The 24,714-nt window shown below is 39.1% G+C and overlaps 1 protein-coding gene across 10 annotated transcripts in view; it reads right to left on the reverse strand.

Annotated features, from left to right (window-relative positions):
* BRCA1 (BRCA1 DNA repair associated) overlaps nt 1-24,714 on the reverse strand; it is a 71,998-nt gene that overhangs the window by 31,347 nt on the left and 15,937 nt on the right. For 4 of the 10 annotated variants that reach the window (XR_011463466.1, XM_070366831.1, XM_070366828.1 and 1 more), the window contains 7 exons: nt 23,669-23,757; nt 21,448-21,587; nt 20,304-20,409; nt 16,219-16,264; nt 15,155-15,231; nt 10,797-14,210; nt 10,338-10,426 (listed from right to left, as the gene is read on the reverse strand). Coding sequence is in view for 9 of the 10 variants with exons in the window: in XM_070366831.1 (XP_070222932.1) it covers nt 10,338-10,426; nt 10,797-14,210; nt 15,155-15,231; nt 16,219-16,264; nt 20,304-20,409; nt 21,448-21,587; nt 23,669-23,757 (3,961 nt within the window). In the remaining variant the exon portion in view is untranslated. The remainder of the gene's footprint in view (nt 1-10,337; nt 10,427-10,796; nt 14,211-15,154; nt 15,232-16,218; nt 16,265-20,303; nt 20,410-21,447; nt 21,588-23,668; nt 23,758-24,714) is intronic. The other 6 variants (XM_070366833.1, XM_070366830.1, XM_070366836.1 and 3 more) reach the window with 3 other exon arrangements.

The raw sequence follows: 24,714 nt of genomic DNA on the forward strand, positions 1-24,714 counted from the left end.
AATCACCTTGTATGGAATTATGAGTTCTGGCTGAACACCTTTTAACTCGACCATATTCACACAATTAATGCCCATGAAATTATTTCAAAACAATGTTAGAGGAGGAAGAAAAATTCCTCAAACCCTCTCAAGTATCCCCTAGCAGTGGAAGTACAGAGTCTTAACCACTGGACTGCCAGGGAAGTCCCAACTGTGATGTCTTTAAAAAAAATCTTAATTATTTGGCCATGCTGCAGGGCATGCAAAATCTTAGTTCCTTAACCAGGAATCGAACCCATGCCCCCTGCAGTGGAAGCTTAGAGTCTTAACCATTGAATCATCAGGAAATTCCCAATGGTGATGGTCTTTTGAAGTTAGTTATTTTCTTTTAATGCTAGGGAGTGAAGGAATAATTAAGGTACTTTTTTGGTATTTACAGTTAGCATGATTGGAGAAGGAAATGGGAACCCATTTCAGTATTCTTGCCTGGGAAATCCCATGGACAGAGGAGATTGGAGGGCTACAGTCCATGGGGTCGCAAAGGGTTGCTCTTTCATACTCAGGGTGGATTTTCGAGCTCCAAGTCACACATTGAAGAACTACCTCATTTTATACTGCTTTGTGTAAAAATAAAGATTACTGTTTAAGAGAAAAAAAATTAGCATAAGAGTTAGTCCATATAAAAATGTCTGATTTCTGGCTTGTGAGGTCTCTTCCTTTTTGGGGATTCTTTGAACATTTATCTATAACAGGGAGAGCACAGAGTTAACTCATTAACTTATCTATTTGTTCATTTAACTATTTGCTGACCACCTATTATGTGCCAGGCACTGTCATAGGCTGGGGATACAGCCCTCGTGGTGCTGCCATTCTAGACAGTGACAGGGTACCTAAAGCTCCATCGCCACGAAGAACCTGCTAGAAGAAATGGGCCCACAGAAAGAGCCCTCGGAAAGCCTGTAAGCCATTACTGTTTTCAACTCAAGATAACAGGCTCCTCTTGCTTATGGGGCTCCTGATGTTTATTTCTCCAGATGAAGAAGAAACCTGCTTAGTCTAAGGTTTTTGATTAGCAAAGTATCAGGTAAGTAAGGCGCTCTCCAAAATATATATTTATTTTCTGTAAAAATTTTTTAAAATTTATTTTTAGTTGAGTGGGGTCTTCCTTGCTACGTGAGGATTTTTTCTAGTTTCAGTGTACAGGCTTCTCACTGCAGTGGCTTCTCTTGTTGCGGAGCACGTGCTCTAGGGCACATGGGCTCCCGTAGTTGCAGTGTGTGCGCTTGGTTAGTTGTGGCTCGTGAGCTCTAGAGCATGGGCTCAGCAGCTGTGTGGCATGTGGAATCTTCCAGGGCCAGGGATCAAACCCTACACTGGCAGGTGGATTCTCATCTACTGTACCACCAGGGAAGTCACAAAATACACAATTCTTCATTACTTTTAGAAGGAGTATGTACGGCTGCCAGCAAACCCTGGGGAAATACAAATTGCTTCACTCTGTTTCTTCTTCAGATCCTTGCAAATGACTTTGCTCTCTACTAAAAACAAGTCATCTACTTTCTCCTGCTACACTGAATTCACAGTTTTTAGGAGGTTTTTATGACTGGTAAATGTATTCCCTGCTCCACAAAGGCTTCTACTGCTACCCTGAGACTGCCGTGCTGCCCGAGTGTGCACAGCAGCACCATTGCCACCACGTGGTGCTTCTGAGTAGTTCCATCATTGATTGGATCCTCCTAGTCAAGGGCTCCCAGTAATCTGGGATGAAATCCCAGATATCAGATGAGGTTCAGGAGCTCTATTGGTCACTACTGTCATGATCATCACCTCTAACTTCTGTGGCCATTAAATAGGTTAGAAAAATCAGAAAATATTAACAGTAATGGGAGAATAATAGGTAGATAACTTTCCTTTAGGTTTTTCCAAAGCAATTACTTCATAACTCAGACAAATTCCCCTATAGGCAATAGATACTGGCCAGATACATTTGGCAGACTAAACCCAAATTGGTTACCAAGTTTTCCTGATTAGAATTCTTATGTTTCTTCAATTAGTCCTACTTTTCTTATCTATTTCTACTCTGCTACTCTAATCTCTACTTTCACTACAGCTAAGGTTCCCTAAAAGCCATGTTTATCATATCTCTTCTTTTCCAGTTAGGAGCTTAGTAGTTCACCACTGCTCAGATAATAAGTTAACACTTTCTGAATACTATATAATTATTACTTGTTACTGCTCTCATGATAAATTCCTAAGTACAGCATTGAAAATAGGCCTTCATACTCTGATCTTATCTCTTACTTCTCCCTAAACCACCACATATGCCCTATTTTCCAGTCACAATTTTGTGCTAACTGGGCATTTCATGCTTCTGTGACTTTGCCTTGATTTACTGCCTCCATTCTCTTCCCACCTGGAAAAAAATTCTTCTCATTTTTTAAGGTCCAGCTTGAATATCTCCTTTGGAAGTCCCCTAATAATACATCTCCTATCAGGAACATCAGCACCATTGAAAAAGCAAGAGAGCTCCAGAAAAACATCTATTTCTGCTTTGTTGAGTATGCCAAAGCCTCTGACTGTGCGGATCACAATAAACTGTGGGAAATTCTTCAAGAGATGGGAATACCAGACCACCTGACCTGCCTTTTGAGAAACCTATATGCAGGTCAGGAAGCAACAGTTAGAACTGGACATGGAACAATAGACTGGTTCCAAATAGGAAAAGGAGTACATCAAGGCTGTATATTGTCACCCTGCTTATTTAACTTATATGCAGAGTACATCATGAGAAACGCTGGGCTGGAAGAAACACAAGCTGGAATCAAGATTGCCGGGAGAAATATCAATAACCTCAGATATGCAGATGATATCACCCTTACGGCAGAAAGTGAAGAGGAACTCAAAAGCCTCTTGATGAAAGTGAAAGTGGGGAGTGAAAAAGTTGGCTTAAAGCTCAACATTCAGAAAACGAAGATCATAGCATCCGGTCCCATCACTTCATGGGAAATAGATGGGGAAACAGTGGAAACAGTGTCAGACTTTATTTTTTGGGGCTCCAAAATCACTGCAGATGGTGACCGCAGCCATGAAATTAAGAGACGTTTAGTCCTTGGAAGAAAAGTTATGACCAACCTAGATAGCATATTGAAAAGCAGAGACATTACTTTGCCAACAAAGGTCCGTCTAGTCAAGGCTATGGTTTTTCCAGTGGTCATGTATGGATGTGAGAGTTGAACTGTGAAGAAAGTTGAGCACCAAAGAACTGATGCTTTTGAACTGTGGTGTTGGAGAAGACTCTTGAGAGTCCCTTGGACTGTGAGGAGATCCAACCAGTCCATCCTGAAGGAGATCAGCCCTGGGATTTCTTTGGAGGGAATGATGCTGAAGCTGAAACTCCAGTACTTTGGCCATCTCACGCGAAGAGTTGACTCATTGGAAAAGACTCTGATGCTGGGAAGGACTGGGGGCAGGAGGAGAAGGGGATGAAAGAAGATGAGATGGCTGGATGGCATCACTGACTCGATGGATGTGAGTCTAAGTGAACTCCGCGAGTTGGTGATGGACAGGGAGGCCTGGCGTGCTGCAATTCATGGGGTCGCAAAGAGTCGGACACGACTGAGCGACTGAACTGCACTGAACTGATCAGGAACATAATTCCTCAGTCTACTTCATTTATATTGCTAATGTATTAGTACCAAAGTGTAATACCTGACTCTCCGAGATGGGAAGAATCCTTCCTTAAGCATTCTTGTATTCAAAACACCCAGCAGACAGTAAGCATTTAGTAAGTATTTAATGCAGACATGAATTAATGAATTTAATCAGTCTTTGATAAAGAACAGACACTAATGATACTGAATTAGCATTTATCCCCTAAATGTCTCCCCAGTTCTGTATAAACAGACTTTGGGAAAAGATCCCACTTCAACCATTTTGCTTGTTGGCAGTACTCTAGATTTAAGTTAGCCCTGAAATCTGTCTTTGGCTCTATTTTGGGTAAATGCTTGATAAAAACACTTTACAAAATGAATCTTGAACAAATAGATACATCTCTAGGAGTAAGATCAGAAATATAGAAAATAAGGAGATAGTTTAGTTTATTGAATGTCATATATTCTACAATATGGCTGAAGCAGATGGAATCAGAAACCAGACACAACTCTAAAACATAAAGTATAAAAAGGTGAAAGCCATGTTGACAGAGCCTCAAACCCACACCCAGAAAAGATCATAGGAACTGCAAACAGAGAAAAGTCTTCCTAGGGAATTCCTTGGTGGTCCAGTGTTTAAGACTATACTTGCATTGTAGCGGGCACAGGTTTGACCCCTGGTTGAGGAACTGAGATCCTGCAAGCCACACAGCATGGCCAAAAAAGATAAAAAAGAAAAGGCCTCCTAAATCCTTTCATGAATTTAGTCACCATGGCAATTCTGCAGAAGTGGAGAATATTGGCGACAGTTCAGGCAGAGAACAGGCAGTGGTCTGACTCCAGAAGGCTTCAGTCCTAGAAGGATTTGCTCCATGTAGAAAACAGGCCAAGATGAGACAAGCCCTCTACCTACAGTCCTCAGAGTGATGCCAAGACTTAGAAGTTTAAAACTGGATACTACCCAGTGCTGGCCAAGGTATAGGAAAATGGGAGCTACCAAGTAGCTCCAAGGGCTGGAAAAGCACAACTTGGTTTAGTCTTCCTAAAGAACAATCAATAACATGTGTCAAACACCAAAATTCCATACTAAGGAAGTCATTGGGGATATGGGCAAATTATTTAATTATCAAGATAAGACCACAGTGCTGTACATGATAGCAAACTGTGTATCTTGCCCTGAAACCCTCATATTCAACCCTCAATTCAAATTTTCACTGAAGAAAATTTAGTGACATAGTAAAAACAATATAAGGCCTGGGTAAATTCAAAAAAATTGAAATAATTTCAAGCATCTTTTCTCTGATCACAATGTGGTAAGACTAGATGTCAACTACAGGAAAAAAAAACACTAAAAATGCAAACATGGAGGCTAAACAACATGCTTCTGAATAACCAACAAATCACAGAAGAAATAAGAAAGGACATAAAAATATGCATAAAAACAAATGAAAATGAAAACACGACAACCCAAAACCTATGGGATTCAGTAAAAGCAGTGCTAAGGGAAAGGTTCATAGCAATACAAGCTTACCTCAAGAAACAAGAGAAAAAAATCAAATAAATAACCTAACTTTACACCTACAGCAACTAGACAAAGAAGAAATTAAGAACCCCAGGGTTAGTAGAAGGAAAGAAATCATAAAAATCAGAGCAAAAATAAATGAAAAAGAAACAAAGGAGTCTATAGCAAAAATTAACAAAACCAAAAGCTGGTTCTTTGAGAAGATAAATAAAATAGGCAAACCATTAGCCAGACTTGTCAAGAAAAAAAGGGAGAAAAATCAAATCAAAATTAGAAATGAAAAGGGAGAACTCACAACAGACAACACAGAAATACAAAGGATCATAAGAGAAAACTATCAGCAACTATATGCCAATAAAATGGAAAACTTGGAAGAAATGGACAAGTTCTTAGAAAAGTATAACCTTCCAAAACTGAACCAGGAAGAAATAGAAAATCTTAACAGACCCATCACAAGCACACAAATTCAAACTATAATCAAAAATCTTCCAACAAACAAAAGTCCAGGACCAGATGACGTCACAGGTGAATTCTACCAAAAATTTAGAGAAGAGTTAACACCTATCCTACTCAAATTCTTCCAGAAAATTGCAGAGGAAGGTAAACTCCCAAACTCATTCTATGAGGCCACCATCACACTAATACCAAAACCATATAAAGATGCCACAAAAAAAAGAACACTACAGGCCAATATCACTGATGAAAATAGATGCAAAAATCCTCAACAAAATTCTAGCAAATAGATTCCAACAACATATTAAAAAGATCATACATCATGACCAAGTGGGCTTTATCCCAGGGATGCAAGAATTCTTCAATATTCAAAATCAATCAATGTGATACACCACATTAATAAACTGAAAGATAAAAACCATACAATTATCTCAGTAGATGCAGAAAAAGCCTTTGACAAAATTCAATACCCATTTATGATAAAAACTCTCCAGAAAGCAGGCACAGAAGGAACATACCTCAACATAATAAAAGCCATATATGACAAACCCACAGCAAACATTAGCCTCAATGGCGAAAAATGGAAAGCATTTCCCCTAAAGTCAGGAACAAGACAAGGGTGCCCACTCTCACCACTACTATTCAACATAGTTTTGGAAGTCTTAGCCACAGCAATCAGAGAAGAAAAAGAAATAAGAGGAATCCAGATTAGAAAAGAAGAAGCAAAACTCTCACTGTTTGGAGATGACATGCTTCTCTACATAGAAAACCCTAAGGACACCACCAGAAAATTACTAGAGCTAATCAATGAATATAGTAAAGTTGCAGAATATAAAATACACAGAAATCCCTTGCATTCCTATACACTAACAATGAAAAAACAGAAAGATAAAGAAACAATCCCATTCTCCACTGCAACAAAAAGAATAAAATACTTAGGAATAAATCTACCTAAAGAAACAAAATATCTATATATAGAAAACTATAAAACACTGATGAAAGAAATCAAAGATGACACAAACAAATGGAGAAATAGACCATGTTCATGGATTGGAAGAATCAATATAGTGAAAATGAGTATACTACTCAAAGCAATCTATAGATTCAATGCAATCCCTATCAAGCTACCAACAGTATTTTTCACAGAACTAGAACAAAGATTTCAAAATTTGTATGGAATAGCCGAAGCAATCTTGAGAAAGAATGGAACTGGAAGAATCAACCTGCCTGACTTCAGACTACAAAGCTACAGTCATCAAGACAGTATGGTACTGGCACAAAAACAGAAATATAGATCAGTGGAACAAAATAGAAAGCGCAGAGATAAATCCACGCACCTATGGACACCTTATCTTTGACAAAGGAGGCAAAAATATACAATGGAGAAAAAGCAATCTCTTTAACAAGTGGTACTGGGAAAACTGGTCAACCACCTGTAAAAGAATGAAACTAGAACACTTTTTAACACCATACACAAAAATAAATTCAAAATGGATTAAAGATTTAAATGTAAGACCAGAAACTATAAAACTCCTAGAGGAAAACATAGGCAAAACACTGACATAAACCATAGCAAGATCCTCTATGACCCAAATCCCAGAGTAGTGAAAATAAAAACAAAAATAAACAAATGGGACCTAATTAAACTTAAAAGCTTTTGCACAATGAAGGAAATTATAAGCAAGGTGAAAAGACAGCCTTCAGAATGAGAGAAAGTAATAGCAAATGAAGCAACTGACAAAGAATTAATCTCAAAAATATACAAACAGCTCATGCAGCTCAATACCAGAAAAATTGTCAACCCAATCAAAAAATGGGCCAAAGAACTAAACAGACATTTTTCCCAAGAAGACATATAATTGGCTAAAAAACACATGAAAAGATGCTCAACATCACTCATTATCAGAGAAATGCAAATAATCAAAACCACAATGTGGTACCATCTCACACCGGTCAGAATGGCTGCTATCTTAAAGTCTACAAACAATAAATGCTGCAGAGGGTGTGGAGAAAAGGGAACCCTCTTACACTGTTGGTGGGAATGCAAACTAGTACAGCCACTCTGGAGAACAGTGTGGAGATTCCTTAAAAAACTGGAAATAGAACTGCCATATGACTCAGCAATCCCACTGCTGGGCATACACACTGAGGAAACCAGAATTGAAAGAGACACATGTACCCCAATGTTCATTGCAGCACTTACAATACTTGTTTACAATAGCTAGGACATGGAAGCAACCTAGATGTCTATTGGCAGACGAACAGATAAACAAGTTGTGGTACATATACACAATGGAATATTACTTAGCTATTAAAAAGAACACATTTGAATCAGTTCTAATGAGGTGGATGAAACTGGAGCCTATTATATAGAGTGAAATAAGTCAGAAAGAAAAGCACCAATACATTTTATTAACGCATATATAGAATTTAGAAAGATGGTAACGACGACCCTATATGCGAGACAGCAAAAGAGACACAGATATAAAGAACAGACTTTTGGACTCTGCAGGAGAAGCTGAGGGTGCGATGTTTTGAGAGAATAGCATTGAAACATATATATTACCATTTGTGAAATAGATGACCTGTCCAAGTTTGATGCATGAAACAGGGCACTCAAAGTCGGTACAATGGGACAACCCAGAGGGATGGGTTGGGGAGGGAGGTGGGAAGGGGGTTCGGGATAGGGGATGCATGTACACCCGTGGCTGATTCATGTCAATATATGGCAAAACCCATCACAATATTGTAAAGTAATTAGCCTCCAATTAAAATAAATTAATAAAATATAAGTATGTAGAGTATTAACTGAATGATTTTTTTAATTTTTAAATTTAAATATATTATATAACTGAATGATTTTTAACGATAAGGTATGTACACAACACATACCCTTGTGTACAATAGGAAGAGTAGAAGAATATATGCCAATAAGTTAATAGTAGTGATTTTTAACTCACAGAATTTAATTTTAAAAATAACTAATACAAGGACATGATATAAAATTCAAGACAAAAAAGGATATTCAGAGAAAAATAAGGCTTTCTCCTTCTGTTAATCATCTATTTCCCCACCTGAAGGCAACTTCTATTATCTATCTTTTGTGTATGCTCCCAGAGATAAATGTTAAAATTTACCGAACCATTCTCTTTGGGTGAGTTTTAAAACTGTGATAAAATATACCATCCTTAAGTATATAGTTTAGTGGCATCAAGTATTTTCATATTGTTGTCCAACCATCATCAGTATCTATCTCCATATCTTTTTCACCATCCTAAATTGAAACCCTGGGCCCATTAAAGGATAACTTCCACTTCTCCCACCCCCAAGTCCCTGGTAATTACTAGTCTACTTTCTGTCTCTATGGATTTAACTATTCTAGGTCCCTCATAAAAGTAGTCATACAGTTTGTCCTTTGGTACCCGGCTTATTTTACTTAATGATGTTTTCAAGGTTCATCTGTGAATGATTTTTATTTGTATTTTCTAGGTTTTCTATGATGCACATATATAACTTTATATGGCTTTTCTCAGTTTTATCTAATCTGGCATTTTAGGAAGTTCAAAAAAAAAAAAAGTCATTCACTTGCTAGTAGCTGAAGGTGTATTTAAGATTTGGTAAGAAAAAGAAGTCAGGGCAGGATGATCCCAGGTAGTCCAGATATCTGCACCTTAAGTCCCAATATGCATTGGGACTTCCCTGGCAGGCCAGTGGTTAAGAATCTGCCTTCCAGTGCAGGGGATGTACATTTGATCCCTGGTTGGGAACTAAGATCCCACATGTTGCAGGGCAACTAAGCATACATGCTGCAACAAAAACCCAGTGCAGCCAAAATAAAAAAAAATAAAATAGAAAAAAAAAAAAAGTGTATATCATAGTTCAGAAATAAGTAACACAGTCAGGTACAGAACTCTTTTCAGTATCACACCAGCAACCACTGTGATTGTACTCTAAAAAAATAAGCTGAGATGAGCCTGAATTTTTGAATATAAGAACTTGAAAAGTCTGGTGCCACTTCTACAATATAAAAATTAGGAGACAAAGCCAGGTTCTGGGAGGACTATGATGTTAATTTTCAGTAGAGAAGGTTTTTTTCTAGGAGACTATTCTGCCAGCAGCACTGAAATAGTTATGTTACTAAATGTTGTAGATATGACAAAGCTGTTATGTCCCTCACATGTAACCAAAATATTGTATGTTGACCACTAGGTACAGGAAGTAAAATTGTGTATGTTTTTTTTAAAAAAGATGACTTATCAGCACTAAAGAACAAATAACTAGCTGATTAACAAAGAAACAACAGAAAGAAATATTCATCAAACAGTGAAAGGTTAGATAGTCTCTACTAAGAAGAGAACTTTGTAGGTAACAATTTGGTACTGAAAAGAAACACACCCCTCTGATACAGTAGTGCTTTCACAATACGTTTTTGCTATAGGGCAAATGGGTTTTGAAGGTTTCACTTTCTCATTAAGTTCAGTATTTAATGTTCTGCAATGAATAAACTGGTAAGTGTGTGTGTGTGTGTGTGTGTGAGAGAGAGAGAGAGAGAGACAGACAGAAGGTACCATGTGTCCCATCTGGGTATTTACAATTCAATTTGAGGAGACTAGATCCCATACACATCTGTTATACCATTAATTCTAAGGGATGATGTAAGCAAACGTAAAAAGGCAGGAGGCACAGCAGTGAATGCAAAGAACACTGCATACACATTCCCTTGTGCTTTTTACCTGAGTGGTTAAGATATCGCTCTGAGAGGACAGCCCCACACCGTCTTCAGAGAGGCTTGTTTCACTCACATGGTCGGATACTGCTTCACCTTAAATTATAATAAAAATAGATTCAGATGTAAAAAAAGATGGCAAGACAAACTTCACTTTCATGTCACACAAAATGATTATACTCTTTGGGGACACCCAGATGATTTCCTCTAAGAAATCATAATGAAAACCAGATATAAGTTTGCCAGTAATTAGGGCATTAAATCTCATTCGAATAGAAAAGATGTTCTAGCTGGGTAATGGACTTTTTAAAGGAAAAGCACCCTGGGAGGAACATGTTTAAAGTTTAAGAAACAGTTACTTTCACTGTGCTTGGAAACTCCTAAAATGTGTTCCCCCAAAGGCATAGACATTTAGCTCATCTCTACAAAACAGATGGGGGCAAACACAAAAACTTGGTTCCAATACCTAAGTCTGAATCCACACTCTGCTCTTCTTGGCAACTATCTTCTTCCAAGCCAGTTTCCCTTTCTTCATCATCTGAAACCAATTCCTTGTCACTCAGAACTTCCTCGCTTTCAGACTGATACACTTGTTTGGAAGGACGCTCAAACATCAAGAAAGGATCCTGGGTGTTTGTATTAGTGGTCAAGTCTTCCATTGCACTGCACTGTGAGGAAAATAAGCTACCAGAACATCTCGCTTCCTCATTAAGGTGATGTTCCTGGGACACCTTGGCTGATGTTACCTGGCCACTGCAGTCATTTAAGCCACTCTTCAATGATTCTAGGTTCTCCTCTGTTTCCTTAGACAGACCCTCAGTGGCAACAGTGTTACATCCGGTAGATGGAGACAGTGTACTGGTTACTTTACCAAACAATAATTGTTGGAAGCAGGGAAGCTCTTCATCCTCACTAGACACAGTCTCTTCTGACTCTAGTTTGCCAGCCCCTCTTTGGTGACCCTGAGCCAAATGTGTATGGGTGAAAGGGCCAGGGCTCCCTCTGAATTCTCCTTTTTGGACACTTTCACTAAAAACAGCAGATCTTTCCTTAATGTCACTTTCAGCAAAGTGGCTATTTTCTTTTATTTCATCATCATTTAACAAGTTGTCAGGTGTCTCAGAACAAACCTGAGAAGCATGACGGCTTCCCGTAGGTTGTTCGAGGTTATCTGAAATTAGACATGGGGAGAAATCTGCCTTAACAGCCTGAGGCATGTCCTCATTTTCTCCTTGCCTTTTTATTTCAGGATGGTGACAGTTACTTACAGGAAGACTTTGCTTATAGACTTCAGGTTGCGTAAGACCTAATCCGAGTAAAGCTCTTAATTTAGGTTCTCTGTTTCTACCTGGTTCTGCTTGAATGTTTTCACCACTGGAACCTACTTCATTAACACTAGAGCCTACTTCATTAGTACTGGAACCTACTTCATTTACACTGCTTGAGCTGACTTCTTTAAAAGTGCTTTCTTGAATGTTATTTTGGCTGATTGTGCTCACTGCACTTTGAATGATGCTCTCACTTCCCAATGTTTTTTCAGGTGACGTTACAGGTTCCTCAAACTTCTCTGATGGGCTTTTTTTACATATGGTTTTAACAGATGACTTGATGGGAGAAAGTGATGGTATAAGATTTGGTTTTTCTGAAACCCCTTGTTTATTTGCAAAAACAAGTTCAGTTTTGTGGCCTCTCAACTGTGATGACTGACAAACCCTAGTTACTTCTTTTGCGCTACATTTGGCATCGTCACCTGGCGTCCTATCTTGCTGATCAGCCACAGGAAAGTGCACTGTTGTACAAATGGCCTGCACGTGCTGGCTTTTAGACTCACTCTTTCCCTGACTGTCTTCTTTTTGTCTGCATTTGAGGGGGTCTCTTGGACTTTGATCCCTTAAGGACCCCGAGTGGGCAAAGACTGTGGCACATTCCTTTTGTGGATTTCCTGGATTGGAAAACAGAGCAAATGTCTGACGCTTTGAAGCCTTGAATGTATTCTGCAAATACTGTGTATCAAGTTCACTGTCTTCCATTTCTCTGCTTGTCTCCTGAATGACGTAGTTAATGTCATGTCCCAGTAGATCCTGAAAGCCCTCTGTGTTGTTTTTGGTATCTTTAAAATCCCTATGGATAAGTTCCTTGGGGTTTTTGGTTGCTGTACACAGACTCACACATGGATTTGGTGCAGTCTTTGCCTTTTCTGGGGTTTTAGCTTCTAGTAATGAGATACTATCCTGAGTGCTATAATCAGTATCAGGAACCAAGGAAATATTGGTACTCTCTACAGATCTTTCAATTTGCAAAGCTTTTCCTTCTCTTAATATCAGATCTTTGGGGTCTTTGGTACTATTCGACACTTGAATTGTTCCTAGGTTCTCCTCTCTTTGAAGGCTAGGATGAACAAACTCTTCAGGTTTACTAGAACAGTTAGTAAAATAACCAGGTGTGTTTGTTAACTTTAGTTCTGGAAAAGCATCACTAGCAAGTCTTTTATTTATTTGTTCATATGTTTTGTTATTCTTCTTGGCTCCAGCAGTAAGTTCTTTATCTCCAATGAGTTGAAGCTTTTGGCTCTGCCTGACTGGCATTTGGCTAGAATGTTTTTTCTTCATCTCTTCATTGCTAGAACTGCTATCAATTGGTAGCTCAGTATGATTAGGTAGACTTGGGTTTCTACTGACTACTAGTTCAAGTTCAGGAATTTTCCTGGTAGAGGACTTTCTCTTCAGCCTATTCTTAGGTGCTTTTGAACTGTGGATATTCAATTCTAGTTCCATATTGCTTATACTGATGCTTATAGGTTCAGCCTCAGTTCTGAAAACAGATTCTTTTTCCAATGATTCTGCTGGGTTAGCGTTTTGCTCTTTCTGAACATAATCACGTTTTGTTTTATTCTCATGACCATCACTAGTAATATTCATCCCATGACGTTTCTGCTCTGTTTGGTCAGTTCCCTCCGTCATCTTTTCAGGAGTCTTTGGAACAATCGTCAAATCGACTTTCTTGATAAAATCCTCAGGCTGAAGGCCTGATGTACCTCTCCTTTTACATTTTAGTTTATTTGTGAGGGGCTGCTCTTGTGTTATCTGAGGTTCTACAGTAAATGCGCCTAGAATTAGATCTTCAGCTATGTGGCTGAAGTTAGGGAGACTTGACTTCCTCCGATAGGTTTTCCCAAATATTTTATCTTCAATATTACTCTCTACGGGTTTGGAGTGGACTCTTTCGTGTATTAAAGTACCATGAGGATCACTGGCCATTAAGTTGATTTTCTCTGAAGAACCTGAATATCCATCAACTTTATTTGGAATTTCCACTGCACCAGCTACTTCATTATTTGATTCAGACCCCCCATCGCACGAGTCGTCAGAAGTTAATATTTCATCACTTCTGGAAAACCAGTCATTAACTTTCTGTATGCTATTATTCAGGGTTACCCAAGGAACATCTTGGGAATCTCCAGGACTGTCAGGGCATGCAGGTTTCTGCTTACGCAGTTCTTTTCTTCTGTACAGGGGATCAGTGTTCAGAACTATCTTTTTCTCAGTGCTGGGAATCTGCCTATCCTTACATGTGCCCTTACTTTCAGCCCATCTGCTCTGCTGGCTCTTTACTAAGACAGGCTGTTTGCTTTTATTACAGAATTCAGCCTTTTCTACATTCAGTCTGTTTTCAGTGAGCAATAAACTGCTGTTCTCATGCTGTAATGAGCTGGCATGAGTATCTGTGCCACATGGCTCCACGTGAAAGTCTGAAACAGAAATACCCTGATACTTTTCTGGATGCGTCTCAGTTGCATGCTTCTGGGTGGTGATCAGATCTTTAATACCGAGTTGATGATGTTCAGTATTTGTTATGTCCTTCTCAGAAAACTCACAAGCAGCTGGAAAGAACAACAACAACAACAACAACAAGGTGCTTAAAAACAGAATTATTATGAAAACAATATGTACTTAATACAACTTAGTAACTTGGTTGGAGGGTAATGAAGAACTGGCTATTCTTAGAGAAATTAACCTCAGACTACCAAGTATACTGAAGATGTAGCTCATACTTTTTTGCTTAATTCCTATTTGTCTAGATTCTCATTATTTCTGCTCAAGATAATTAAAATTTTAATTTCAGAATTCTCCCTACTCATAAATCACACCTTCTAGTTCCCTAACCTTTAACAGTGAATTAAAAGCAGTTTGAGACTCACAGACACAGAGAACAGACAAGTGGTTGCTAAGGGGGAAGGGAGTTGGAAGAGGGATGGAGGGGGAATTTGGAGTTAGTAGATACAAACTAGTATATATAGAATAGATAAATAACAAGGTGTTACTGTATAGCACAGGGAACTATATTCAATATCCTGTGATAAAACCGTAACATAGAAAAGAACATGGAAAAAAAAAGAATGTGTATTTTATATATATGTAACTGAATCACTTTGCTGTGCAGCAGAAATCAATACAATGTTGTAAATCAACTATACTTCAATTTAAAAAAGCAGTTTGGGCATCAGATATATAACATTCTATCTTCAGACTAATACTCCCTGTATCTGAGTACTAGTAAGCAAAATATGAAATACAAACACAGCAATTAAAAGTAAAAAGGCAACAACCAATCACATAGGGTACTATTATAACCAAACTGGTCTAGTGCCATTGAAATAGATCAGGCTGTACTATGACATCCGAGAAAGTACCATATCCTAACTCTGCCAAAAGATATTGTAAATTATAAAAATGTTCCAAATGGTTCTTCAAAATACTCTAATTACCGTACTGTATCTACTTATTCTCTCTTTAGTGTCTGTTAAGTTAGAAGACTTGCCATTACCCTTTTCTGCAGGATTCAAATTGGTCTTGGCCTTGGCTCCTTGAGGGGTGATTTCTAACAATTCATGGTCTCCCACACTATAAGGAAAAGACACAAGCCTTAGTGAAAAAGTTGTTTATATGTGCACAGGGTTGTCAAATAATCAAATATTTTAGCTTTGCTAGGTAGGGCTGTGATAAACTGATCGATTTGATTCACTTTCTGAAATCAGCACTCTCCTTTGGTAACTTCTAGACAAAATGAAATGGTCATAGACAGAACACAAAAATCAGAGCAGGAGTATAGAACATTGCTTTATGGACACACAAATATGAGCCAAAATTTAAATGACAGTTGAATAATAGCTAAAAGATAGTAAAGAAAAAACCAACAAAACCTAAAGTATGTATTAATGAAAACACAAGCACAGTTACCTAAACAAAGGGAGCACTGGGATGGAACAGACATTCCAGTAGAATGCAAAGAACATATCACTTTGGAACACTGCCTTCTGGGCTTTTTCTCAAGCTAAAAACCATTTTCTCCCAATGGGGAGACCAGGAAAATGTCACTTGCAAACAAAATCTCATTGACAGTGACATTATCATAGTTCAGACAAGCTATCACAGATCTTAGGGTCATGCAATAATTCCTAAGGAAAGCAATTTAACAAGTAATCCATTTTGGGGCTGCTTGCAAATTATGCTTTAATTGATGTAGACAAAGTCTGAGTTACAGACAGAATTAAGGAACAGTAGAAGGAAAAATTGAAAACTGAGTAATGTTTTCAGCAGCCACAATCACCACTGAGTCAACACTGTTGTACACAAGGAACTAAGCCAGAGCACAGCCATCTGCTGGAAGCAAGTCTGTGCAGAGTTCTACTGTTACTTTAACTCTTACAAATGCTTTACTAAGAAACCAAACAAACAAAAAGGATATTTTCTCAGCTATAAAATAAGGTTAAAGTAGATTATCTTTAAGGTCTATTCCAATGCCATGATTCTGACCTAAAGAAATATCAATCCTTAATATTAACTAAATACAAAAATGCCAGTTTCATAGAAAAAAGCACTCTGACTCACCTGAAATAACTGGCCTTATTAACTGTGTCTTCAGAAGAATCAGATCCTAAAAAAATTCCCCAAAGACCCCCAAATAAGAAATCAATAAAAGGATTTTTATTGAAAGGGTTAAACTCAAAAAACTGTACTTGTTGCAAAACATATTTTCAAGGAATATTTACTGAGCACCCAGTACATGGCAGGGCTTCCCAGGTGGCGCTAGTGGTAAAGAACACACCCACCAATGAAGGAGATGATGTGGGTTTGATCCCTGGGTCAAGAAGATCTCCTGGAAGAGGGCATGGCAACCCATTCCAGTATTCTTGCCTGGAGAATCCCATGGACAGAGGAGCCTGGCGGGTTACAGCCCATGGGGTCGCAACAGTCAGACACGACTAAAGTGACTTAGCACACATACACTACATTGCAGGAACAATGATACGTATGTCAGGCAACAAAGAACTGTGGTTACAAGTACAGGTTCTGAAGCCAGAATTCCCATGTGTGAATTGTGGCTCTGTCACTAACTACCTAGCTTTACGACCCCGGCAGAATTTCTTAACCTCTCTGTGCCTTAAATTCCCTCATCTATAAAACAGTGTAATAGTTGGAACCACCTCAGGTTTGTCATGCATCTTATGAGAGTAACACAAGTAAAACCCCAGTGCCTGGACTACAGTAACTGTTCCTAAATATTGTCTATTATAATTATTTTTATGAGGCAACATCTGTAGTCTAGGAACTTATGATCTTAAAAGAGGAAAAGACATATACGAAATTTCTGAAGAATCTGCTTAGTGCTATGGCAAACATATGGTGGTTCCTGGGAGCCCAAAGGAGGGCCATTCTTACCAATTATAAATATATTCTATAGGATAAAGCATAGAGAGACCTGTTTGAACTGAGCTCAGCTGTTCTTAAGTCTTTCTGCTGCTGCTGCTGCTGCTGCTAAGTCGCTTCAGTTGTGTCTGACTCTGTGCGACCCCATAGACGGCAGCCCACCAGGCTCCCCAGTCCCTAGGATTCTCCAGGCAAGAACACTGGAGTGGGTTACCATTTCCTTCTCCAATGCATGAAAAAGAAAAGCGAAAGTGAAGTCACTCAGTTGTATCTGACTCTTAGCAACCCCATGGACTGCAGCCTACCAGGCTCCTCCGTCCATGGGATTTGCCAGGCAAGTGTACTGGACTGGGGTGCCATTCCCTTCTCTGCTAGTCTAGTATAATTAATTTTCAGTTCAATTCAGTCACTCAGTCGTGTCCAACTCTGCCACCCCATGGACTGTAGCACGCCAGGCTTCCCTGTTCATCACCAACTCCTGGAGCTTACTCAAACTCATGTCCTTTGAGTTGAGGATGCCATCCAACCATCTCATCCTCTGTCATCCCCTTCTCCTCTTTCTTCAATCTTTCCCAGCATCAGGGTCTTTTCCAATGAGTCAGTTCTTCGCATCAGGTGGCAAAAGTATTGGAGCTTCAGCTTCAGCATCAGTCCATCCAATGAATATTCAGGACTGATTTCCTTTAGGACTGACTGGTTGGATCTCCTTGCAGTCCAAGGGACTCTCACGAGTCTTCTCCAACACCACAGTTCAAAATCATCAATTCTTCTGCACTCAGCTTTCTTTATGGTCCAACTCACATCCATACATGACTACTGGAAAAACCATAGCTTTGACTAGACGGACCTTTGTGGACAAAGTAATGTCTCTGCATTTTAATATGCCATCTAGGTTGTTAATAGCTTTTCTTCCAAGGAGCAAGTGTCTTTTAATTTCATGGCTGCAGTCACCATCTGCAGTGATTTTGGAGCCCAAGAAAATAAAGTCTCTCACTGTTTCCATCGTCTCCCCATCTATTTGCCATGAAATAATGGGACCGGATTCCATGATCTCAGCTTTCTGAACGTTGAGTTTGAAGCCACCTTTTTCACTCTCCTCTTTGACTTTCATCAAGAGGCTCTTTAGTTCTTCTTCACTTTCTGCCGTAAGGATGCATATTGATATTTCTCCCGGCAATCTTGATTCCAGCTTGTGCTTCATCCAGCTCCACATGATGTACTCTGCATATAAGTTAAATAAGCAGGGTGACAATATACAGCCTTGATGTACTCCTTTCCTGATCTGGAACCAGTCTGTAGTTGCATGTTCAGTTCTAACTGTTGCTTCTTGACCTGCATACAGATTTCTCAGGAGGCAGGTATGGTGGTTTGGTATTCCCATTTCTTTCAGAATTTTCCACACTTTGTTGTGATCCACACAGTCAAAGATGTTGATGTAGTCGATAAAGTCTAGATAAATCTTTCTAGTCTAGTATAATTAATCTTCAGTTCAGTTCAGTCGCTCAGTTGTGTCTGACTCTTTGAGACCCCATGAATTGCAGCACGCGAAGCCTCCCTGTCTATCACCAACTCCCAGAGTTCACTCAAACTCACGTCCATCGAGTCGGTGATGCCATCCAGCCATCTCATCCTCTGTCATCCCTTCTCCTCCTGCCCCCAATCCCTCCCAGCATCAGGGTCTTTTCAAATGAGTCAACTCTCCGAATGAGGTGGCCAAAGTACTGCACTTTCAGCTTTAGCATCATTCCTTCCAAAGAAATCCCAGGGCTGATCTCCTTCAGAATGGACTGGTTGGATCTCCTTGCAGTCCAAGGGACTCTCAAGAGTCTTCTCCAACACCACAGTTCAAAACCATCAATTCTTCAGCGCTCAGCTTTCTTCATAGCCTAACTCTCATACCCATACATGACTACTGGAAAAACCATAGCCTTGACTAGACGGACCTTGGTAGACAAAGTAATGTCTCTGCTTTTGAATATGCTATCTAGTTGGTCATAACTTTCCTTCCAAGGACTAAACGTCTCTTAATTTTATGGCTGCAGTCACCATCTGCAGTGATTTTGGAGCCCCAAAAATAATGTCAGCCACTGTTTCCACTGTTTCCCCATCTATTTGCCAGGAAGTGATGGGACCAGATGCCATGATCTCAGTTTTCTGAATGTTATACTTTAAGCCAACTTTTGCACTCTCCTCTTTGACTTTCATCAAGAGGCTCTTTAGTTCTTCTTCACTTTCTGCCATTAGGGTGGTGTCATCTGCATATCTGAGGTTATTGATATTTCTCCCGGCAATCTTGATTCCAGCTTGTGCTTCCACCAGCCCAGCATTTCTCATGATGTACTCTGCATATAAGTTAAATAAACAGGGTGACAATATACAGCCTTGACGTACTGCTTTTCCTATTTGGGACCAGTCTGTTGTTCCATGTCCAGTTCTAACTGTTGCTTCCTGACCTGCATATAGGTTTCTCAAGAGGCAGGTCAGGTGGTCTGGTATCCCCATCTCTTTCAGAATTTTCCAGTTTATTGTGATCCACATAGTCAAAGGCTTTGGCATAGTCAATAAAGCAGAAACAGATATTTCTCTGGAACTCTCTTGCTTTTTCAATGATCCAGCGGATGTTGGCAATTTGATCTCTGGTTCCTCTGCCTTTTCTAAAACCAGCTTGAACATCTGGAAGTTCACGGTTCACATATTGCTGGAGCCTGGCTTGGAGAATTTTGAGCATTACTTTACTAGCGTGTGAGATGAGTGCAATTGTGCGGTAGTTTGAGCATTCTTTGGGACTGGAATGAAAACTGACCTTTTCCAGTCCTGTGGCCACTGCTGAGTTTTCCAAATCTTAGACCCAAATGCTATAGCCCACCCATCATGTTCTTTCTTAGCCCTACTCTCCATCTTCCCAAACTGTGTTTGCACATACTTAAGTTTGAGTGAACTCCAGGAGTTGGTGATGGACAGGGAGGCCTGGCGTGCTGCAATTCATGGAGTCGCAAAGAGTCGGACATGACTGAGCGACTGAACTAAACTTAACTGAAAACCACATATCCTTCGTTTTGTTCTCTTTATAAAGTAAGGTGCTTTAAAGTGAGACCTGCATCTTTCTACATTATTTATCACACATCATAAGGCTAGAAAATTTATTTTATTCTTACTTTTCAGGGCTCCCTGCCATTGCATAAATTGTGACCAAGGTTTTTAGTAAAACTCTTAGACAAGGAATCCAGCAACTATTATTCTAAACTTACAAAATCTGAGACTCTTACCCAATTCAATGTAGACGGACTTATTCTGAGATTGTGTCTGCTGCTTTGTCCTCAGAGATCTGACAATTCCAAGGTTAGAGAGTTCGACAGTAAGACTGGTTTCCTGCTAAGCAGTAAATGATCAACAAATCGTTAGCCAGTTCTATGCATTGTTTTCCTTAAGAGAAACTCAAAGCTCTGGACAAAACAAACAGACAGGTATCAATGAGCTAACCTCAAAAAAACACTTGGCAAACTATGCACTAAGATGTACGAGTCTTGTGTGGTTTGAATACTTTCTCCCTCTCTCAGTTGTTCTAAATTTTTCTATACTTAAGTGTGTATCATCTGTGTAATTTTTTTAAGGATAAGGAAAGCATATTTTAAATTTTCATTTTCTTTCTTTTTTAAATGGGGAAAGCATATTTTAAACTAATACTTTATATTATAGTGTAGAAAAGGAATGAAATTGATTTACTACACACTTCTAATCACATCTGATAACAGAGGCAATAACGAAGATAAAGTAAATTTTTAAAAAGGATAAATGAAAATAAAAAAAGAAAAGAAAAGAATAAAATCCAGCAGGCTTAATATTCAGTACAGGAAAGAATATTACTCTGATGAAGCTTTCCTTCTTTTGGGGCCCTTCAACATCTACTGAGAAATGAATGCTGGTCCTATGAGAACTATTATTTTTAAGATCCTCATTATTCATTCACATATGAGTAACAATAGAGCAAATCTCTGTATTTTCTTTGACAATCACACTTAAAGTTGAAGCAATTTTCAAGTATTAAAAACTGATCTCCCCCGCCCACCCCCGGCAACTTTTCAGAGGAAGTAAAATAGAAGATACTTCTTCGTGTCTGGAGAAGTGCCATAAGACGGTTATTTTAAAATTTAGCAAATAAATAATAATAAAACAAAAGCTAGCAAGCTAAAAACCATCAGTGTCCTTGTGGCCATCTTAGACAAGCATCAGAATGGATAAAGCACTAAAACCAGGGACCTTCTCTCAACTCCTTTAACTCTTGTTCAGATACTTAATTGACCATCTTCCCTTGTTTACTTGACTTTATATAAATCCAAAAGCATCCAGCACGTTCACTAACTCTCATGCTCCATAAAGAGTTATTATCAGAACACACAAAAGTGGCCTTACCAAGGTAGGATTTTCAGGTTCACTCTGCCAAAGTCTTTTGGCCCGGTTCCGGTAGCCCATACTTTGGATTATAGAAACTTCCTCCTTCAGATGCTCAGGAGAGTTATCTTCCTTTCTCGAAAAGTTATAGCTGTTTGCAACTGTGAGTTACAAAGAGAAACACTATTTTTGCAGTTAGAAAAAAAAAATGTATTAGGTTCCCTGGTGGCTCAGTGGTAAAGAATCCACCTGCCGATGCAGGAGATCCCTGATCCAGGAAGATCCCATATGTCACGGAGCAACTAAGTCCATGTGCCACAGCTATTGAGCCTGTGCACCCTAGAGCCTGTGCTCCACAACAAGAGAAGCCACCACAATGAGCAACTGGAGAGTACCCCTTGCTTACTGCAACTAGAAAAAAGCCTGCACAGCAACAGAAACCCAGCATAGCCAAAAATAAATAAATAAAATTTAAACATACATATATTAAAAAAAAAAAGATTACAGGTAGTTAAAATTAACCTAGACCAAAAGGTATGGTCTTATCACCTATTCATATAAAATAACTGCACAAACTTCCATTTTAATAGATGGCCCCTTGAGCGCTGGTGGCAAGAATACCAGAAGAATTATACAAAAAAGATCTTCGTGACCCAGATAATCACGATGGTGTGATCACTCACACTCACCTAGAGCCAGAAATCCTGGAATGTGAAGTCAAGTGGGCCTGAGGAAACATCATTACAAACAAAGCTAGTGGAGGTGATGGAATTCCAGTTGAGCGATTTCAAATCCTGAAAGATGATGCTGTGAAAGTGCTGCACTCAATATGTCAGCAAATTTGGAAAACTCAGCTGTGGCCACAGGACTGGAAAGGGTCAGTTTTCATTCCAATCCCAAAGAAAGGCAATGCCAAAGAATGCTCAAACTACTGCACAATTGCACTCATCTCACAGGCTAGTAAAGTAATGCTCAAAATTCTCCAAGCCAGGCTCCAGCAATATGTGAACCGTGAACTTCCAGATGTTCAAGCTGGTTTTAGAAAAGGCAGAGGAACCAGAGATCAAATTGCCAACATCCGCTGGATCATTGAAAAAGCAAGAGTTCCAGAGAAACATCTATTTCTGCTTTATTGACTATGCCAAAGCCTTTGACTATGTGGATCACAATAAACTGGAAAATTCTGAAAGAGATGGGGATACCAGACCACCTGACCTGCCTCTTGAGAAACCTATATGCAGGTCAGGAAGCAACAGTTAGAATTGGACATGGAACAACAGACTGGTCCCAAATAGGAAAAGCAGTACGTCAAGGCTGTATATTGTCACCCTGTTTATTTAACTTATATGCAGAGTACATCATGAGAAATGCTGGGCTGGTGGAAGCACAAGCTGGAATCAAGATTGCCGGGAGAAATATCAATAACCTCAGATATGCAGATGACACCACCCTAATGGCAGAAAGTGAAGAAGAACTAAAGAGCCTCTTGATGAAAGTCAAAGAGGAGAGTGCAAAAGTTGGCTTAAAGTACAACATTCAGAAAACTAAGATCATGGCATCTGGTCCCATCACTTCATGGCAAATAGATGGGGAAACAGTGGAAACAGTGGCTGACATTATTTTTTGGGCTCCAAAATCACTGCAGATGGTGATTGCAGCCATAAAATTAAGAGACGTTTAGTCCTTGGAAGGAAAGTTATGACCAACCTAGATAACATATTCAAAAGCAGAGACATTACTTTGTCTACCAAGGTCCGTCTAGTCAAGGCTATGGTTTTTCCAGTGGTCGTGTATGGATGTGAGAGTTGGACTATAAAGAAAGCCGAGGGCCAAAGAATTGATGGTTTTGAACTGTAGTGTTGGAGAAGACTCTTGAGAGTCCCTTGGACTGCAAGGAGATCCAACCAGTCCATCCTAAAGCAGATCAGTCCTGGGTGTTCATTTGAAGGACTGATGTTGAAGCTGAAACTCCAATACTTTGGCCACCTGATGTGAAGAGCTGACTCATTTGAAAAGACCCTGATGCTGGGAAAGATTGAGGGTAGGAGGAGAAGGGGACAACAGAGATTAGATGGTTGGATGGTATCACCGACTCAATGGACATGGGTCTGGGTGGATTCCGGGAGTTGGAGATGGACAGGGAGGCCTGCTGTGCTGTGGTTCATGGGGTCGCAAAGAGTCGGACATGACTGAGCGACTGAACTGAACTGAGCATTGGTACCTGGGGTTATGCAGTACTTACACTGCAATCCTGTGTCAAGCTCAAAAGCATGAATGATCTTCAACAGCTCTTCAACAAGTTGACTAAATCTTGTACTTTCTTGTAGGCTTCTGAAAGTAAATTGATTGAAAGACACACTTAGCAGGAGATTATCAACTTAAGGACACTAAAATAAGAAAAGACATTAAACAAATAAAAAAAGATGCAGCAACAGTAAAAAAAAAAAAAAAATTTGATAAGAACAGAGCTATTAAGTGACATTACACTATAATCAAAACATCACTGACAGCAGAATAAACCATACAGCAGTATTGTTTTTATATACATGTATTTTTGCCATTCAAGCTTCTCAAAAGCCTATAACTATCTAAAATAATAGTACTTTGAATCCACAGTAGATATAAATCCACTGCATATAGAATTTAGTATTCTTGACATCTGAATCCCATCCACCCAAACCCCCAATTCTAGCTCTCAGGGATTTCTGCCAAATGATGATTACACTATTTTGAAATCACAGATAGATAACAATGTCCAAAGAGAGATTTTGGTTTAGGAAAGTTGTAGGACAATATAATTTATTTATTCATTTAAATCTGACTGACTACCATGTGCCAAACATTGGATAAACAGTGTTGACCAAGATAGACAAAGCCAGTGTCCTAACAGAACTTACATCCTGGCCAGAGGGACACACAATATATAAATCCACTGTGTTTGTGTGTAAAAAATTAAGTAGAAATAAGTGCAAGAAAGAAAAATAAAATCAGCATTAAGATAATGGGGGAAGGGTGGTACAGTCCTATATTAGGTAAGACTGTAAGTTCTTATATCATTCAGAAGGATTAGAAAAAGGCAATGAATTGCAAATAACTGCACAAGGCAGATGTACTATAAAACTCTCAGAAAAATGATTTTGAACATAATTTACCCTGTCAGCTAAACAGCCTTTCATATATTTTTCTACTGATGAGTGGTTTGATAGAAACACCAACTATATTATTAAGGAATTTTCACTTTTTCCTGATATTGTCACTTCTAACCTCCCATCAACTACCAAAATTATA

This window comes from Bos mutus, unplaced genomic scaffold, assembly GCF_027580195.1.
Source record: "Bos mutus isolate GX-2022 unplaced genomic scaffold, NWIPB_WYAK_1.1 CTG215, whole genome shotgun sequence".
In the NCBI taxonomy this organism is placed as follows: domain Eukaryota; kingdom Metazoa; phylum Chordata; class Mammalia; order Artiodactyla; family Bovidae; genus Bos; species Bos mutus.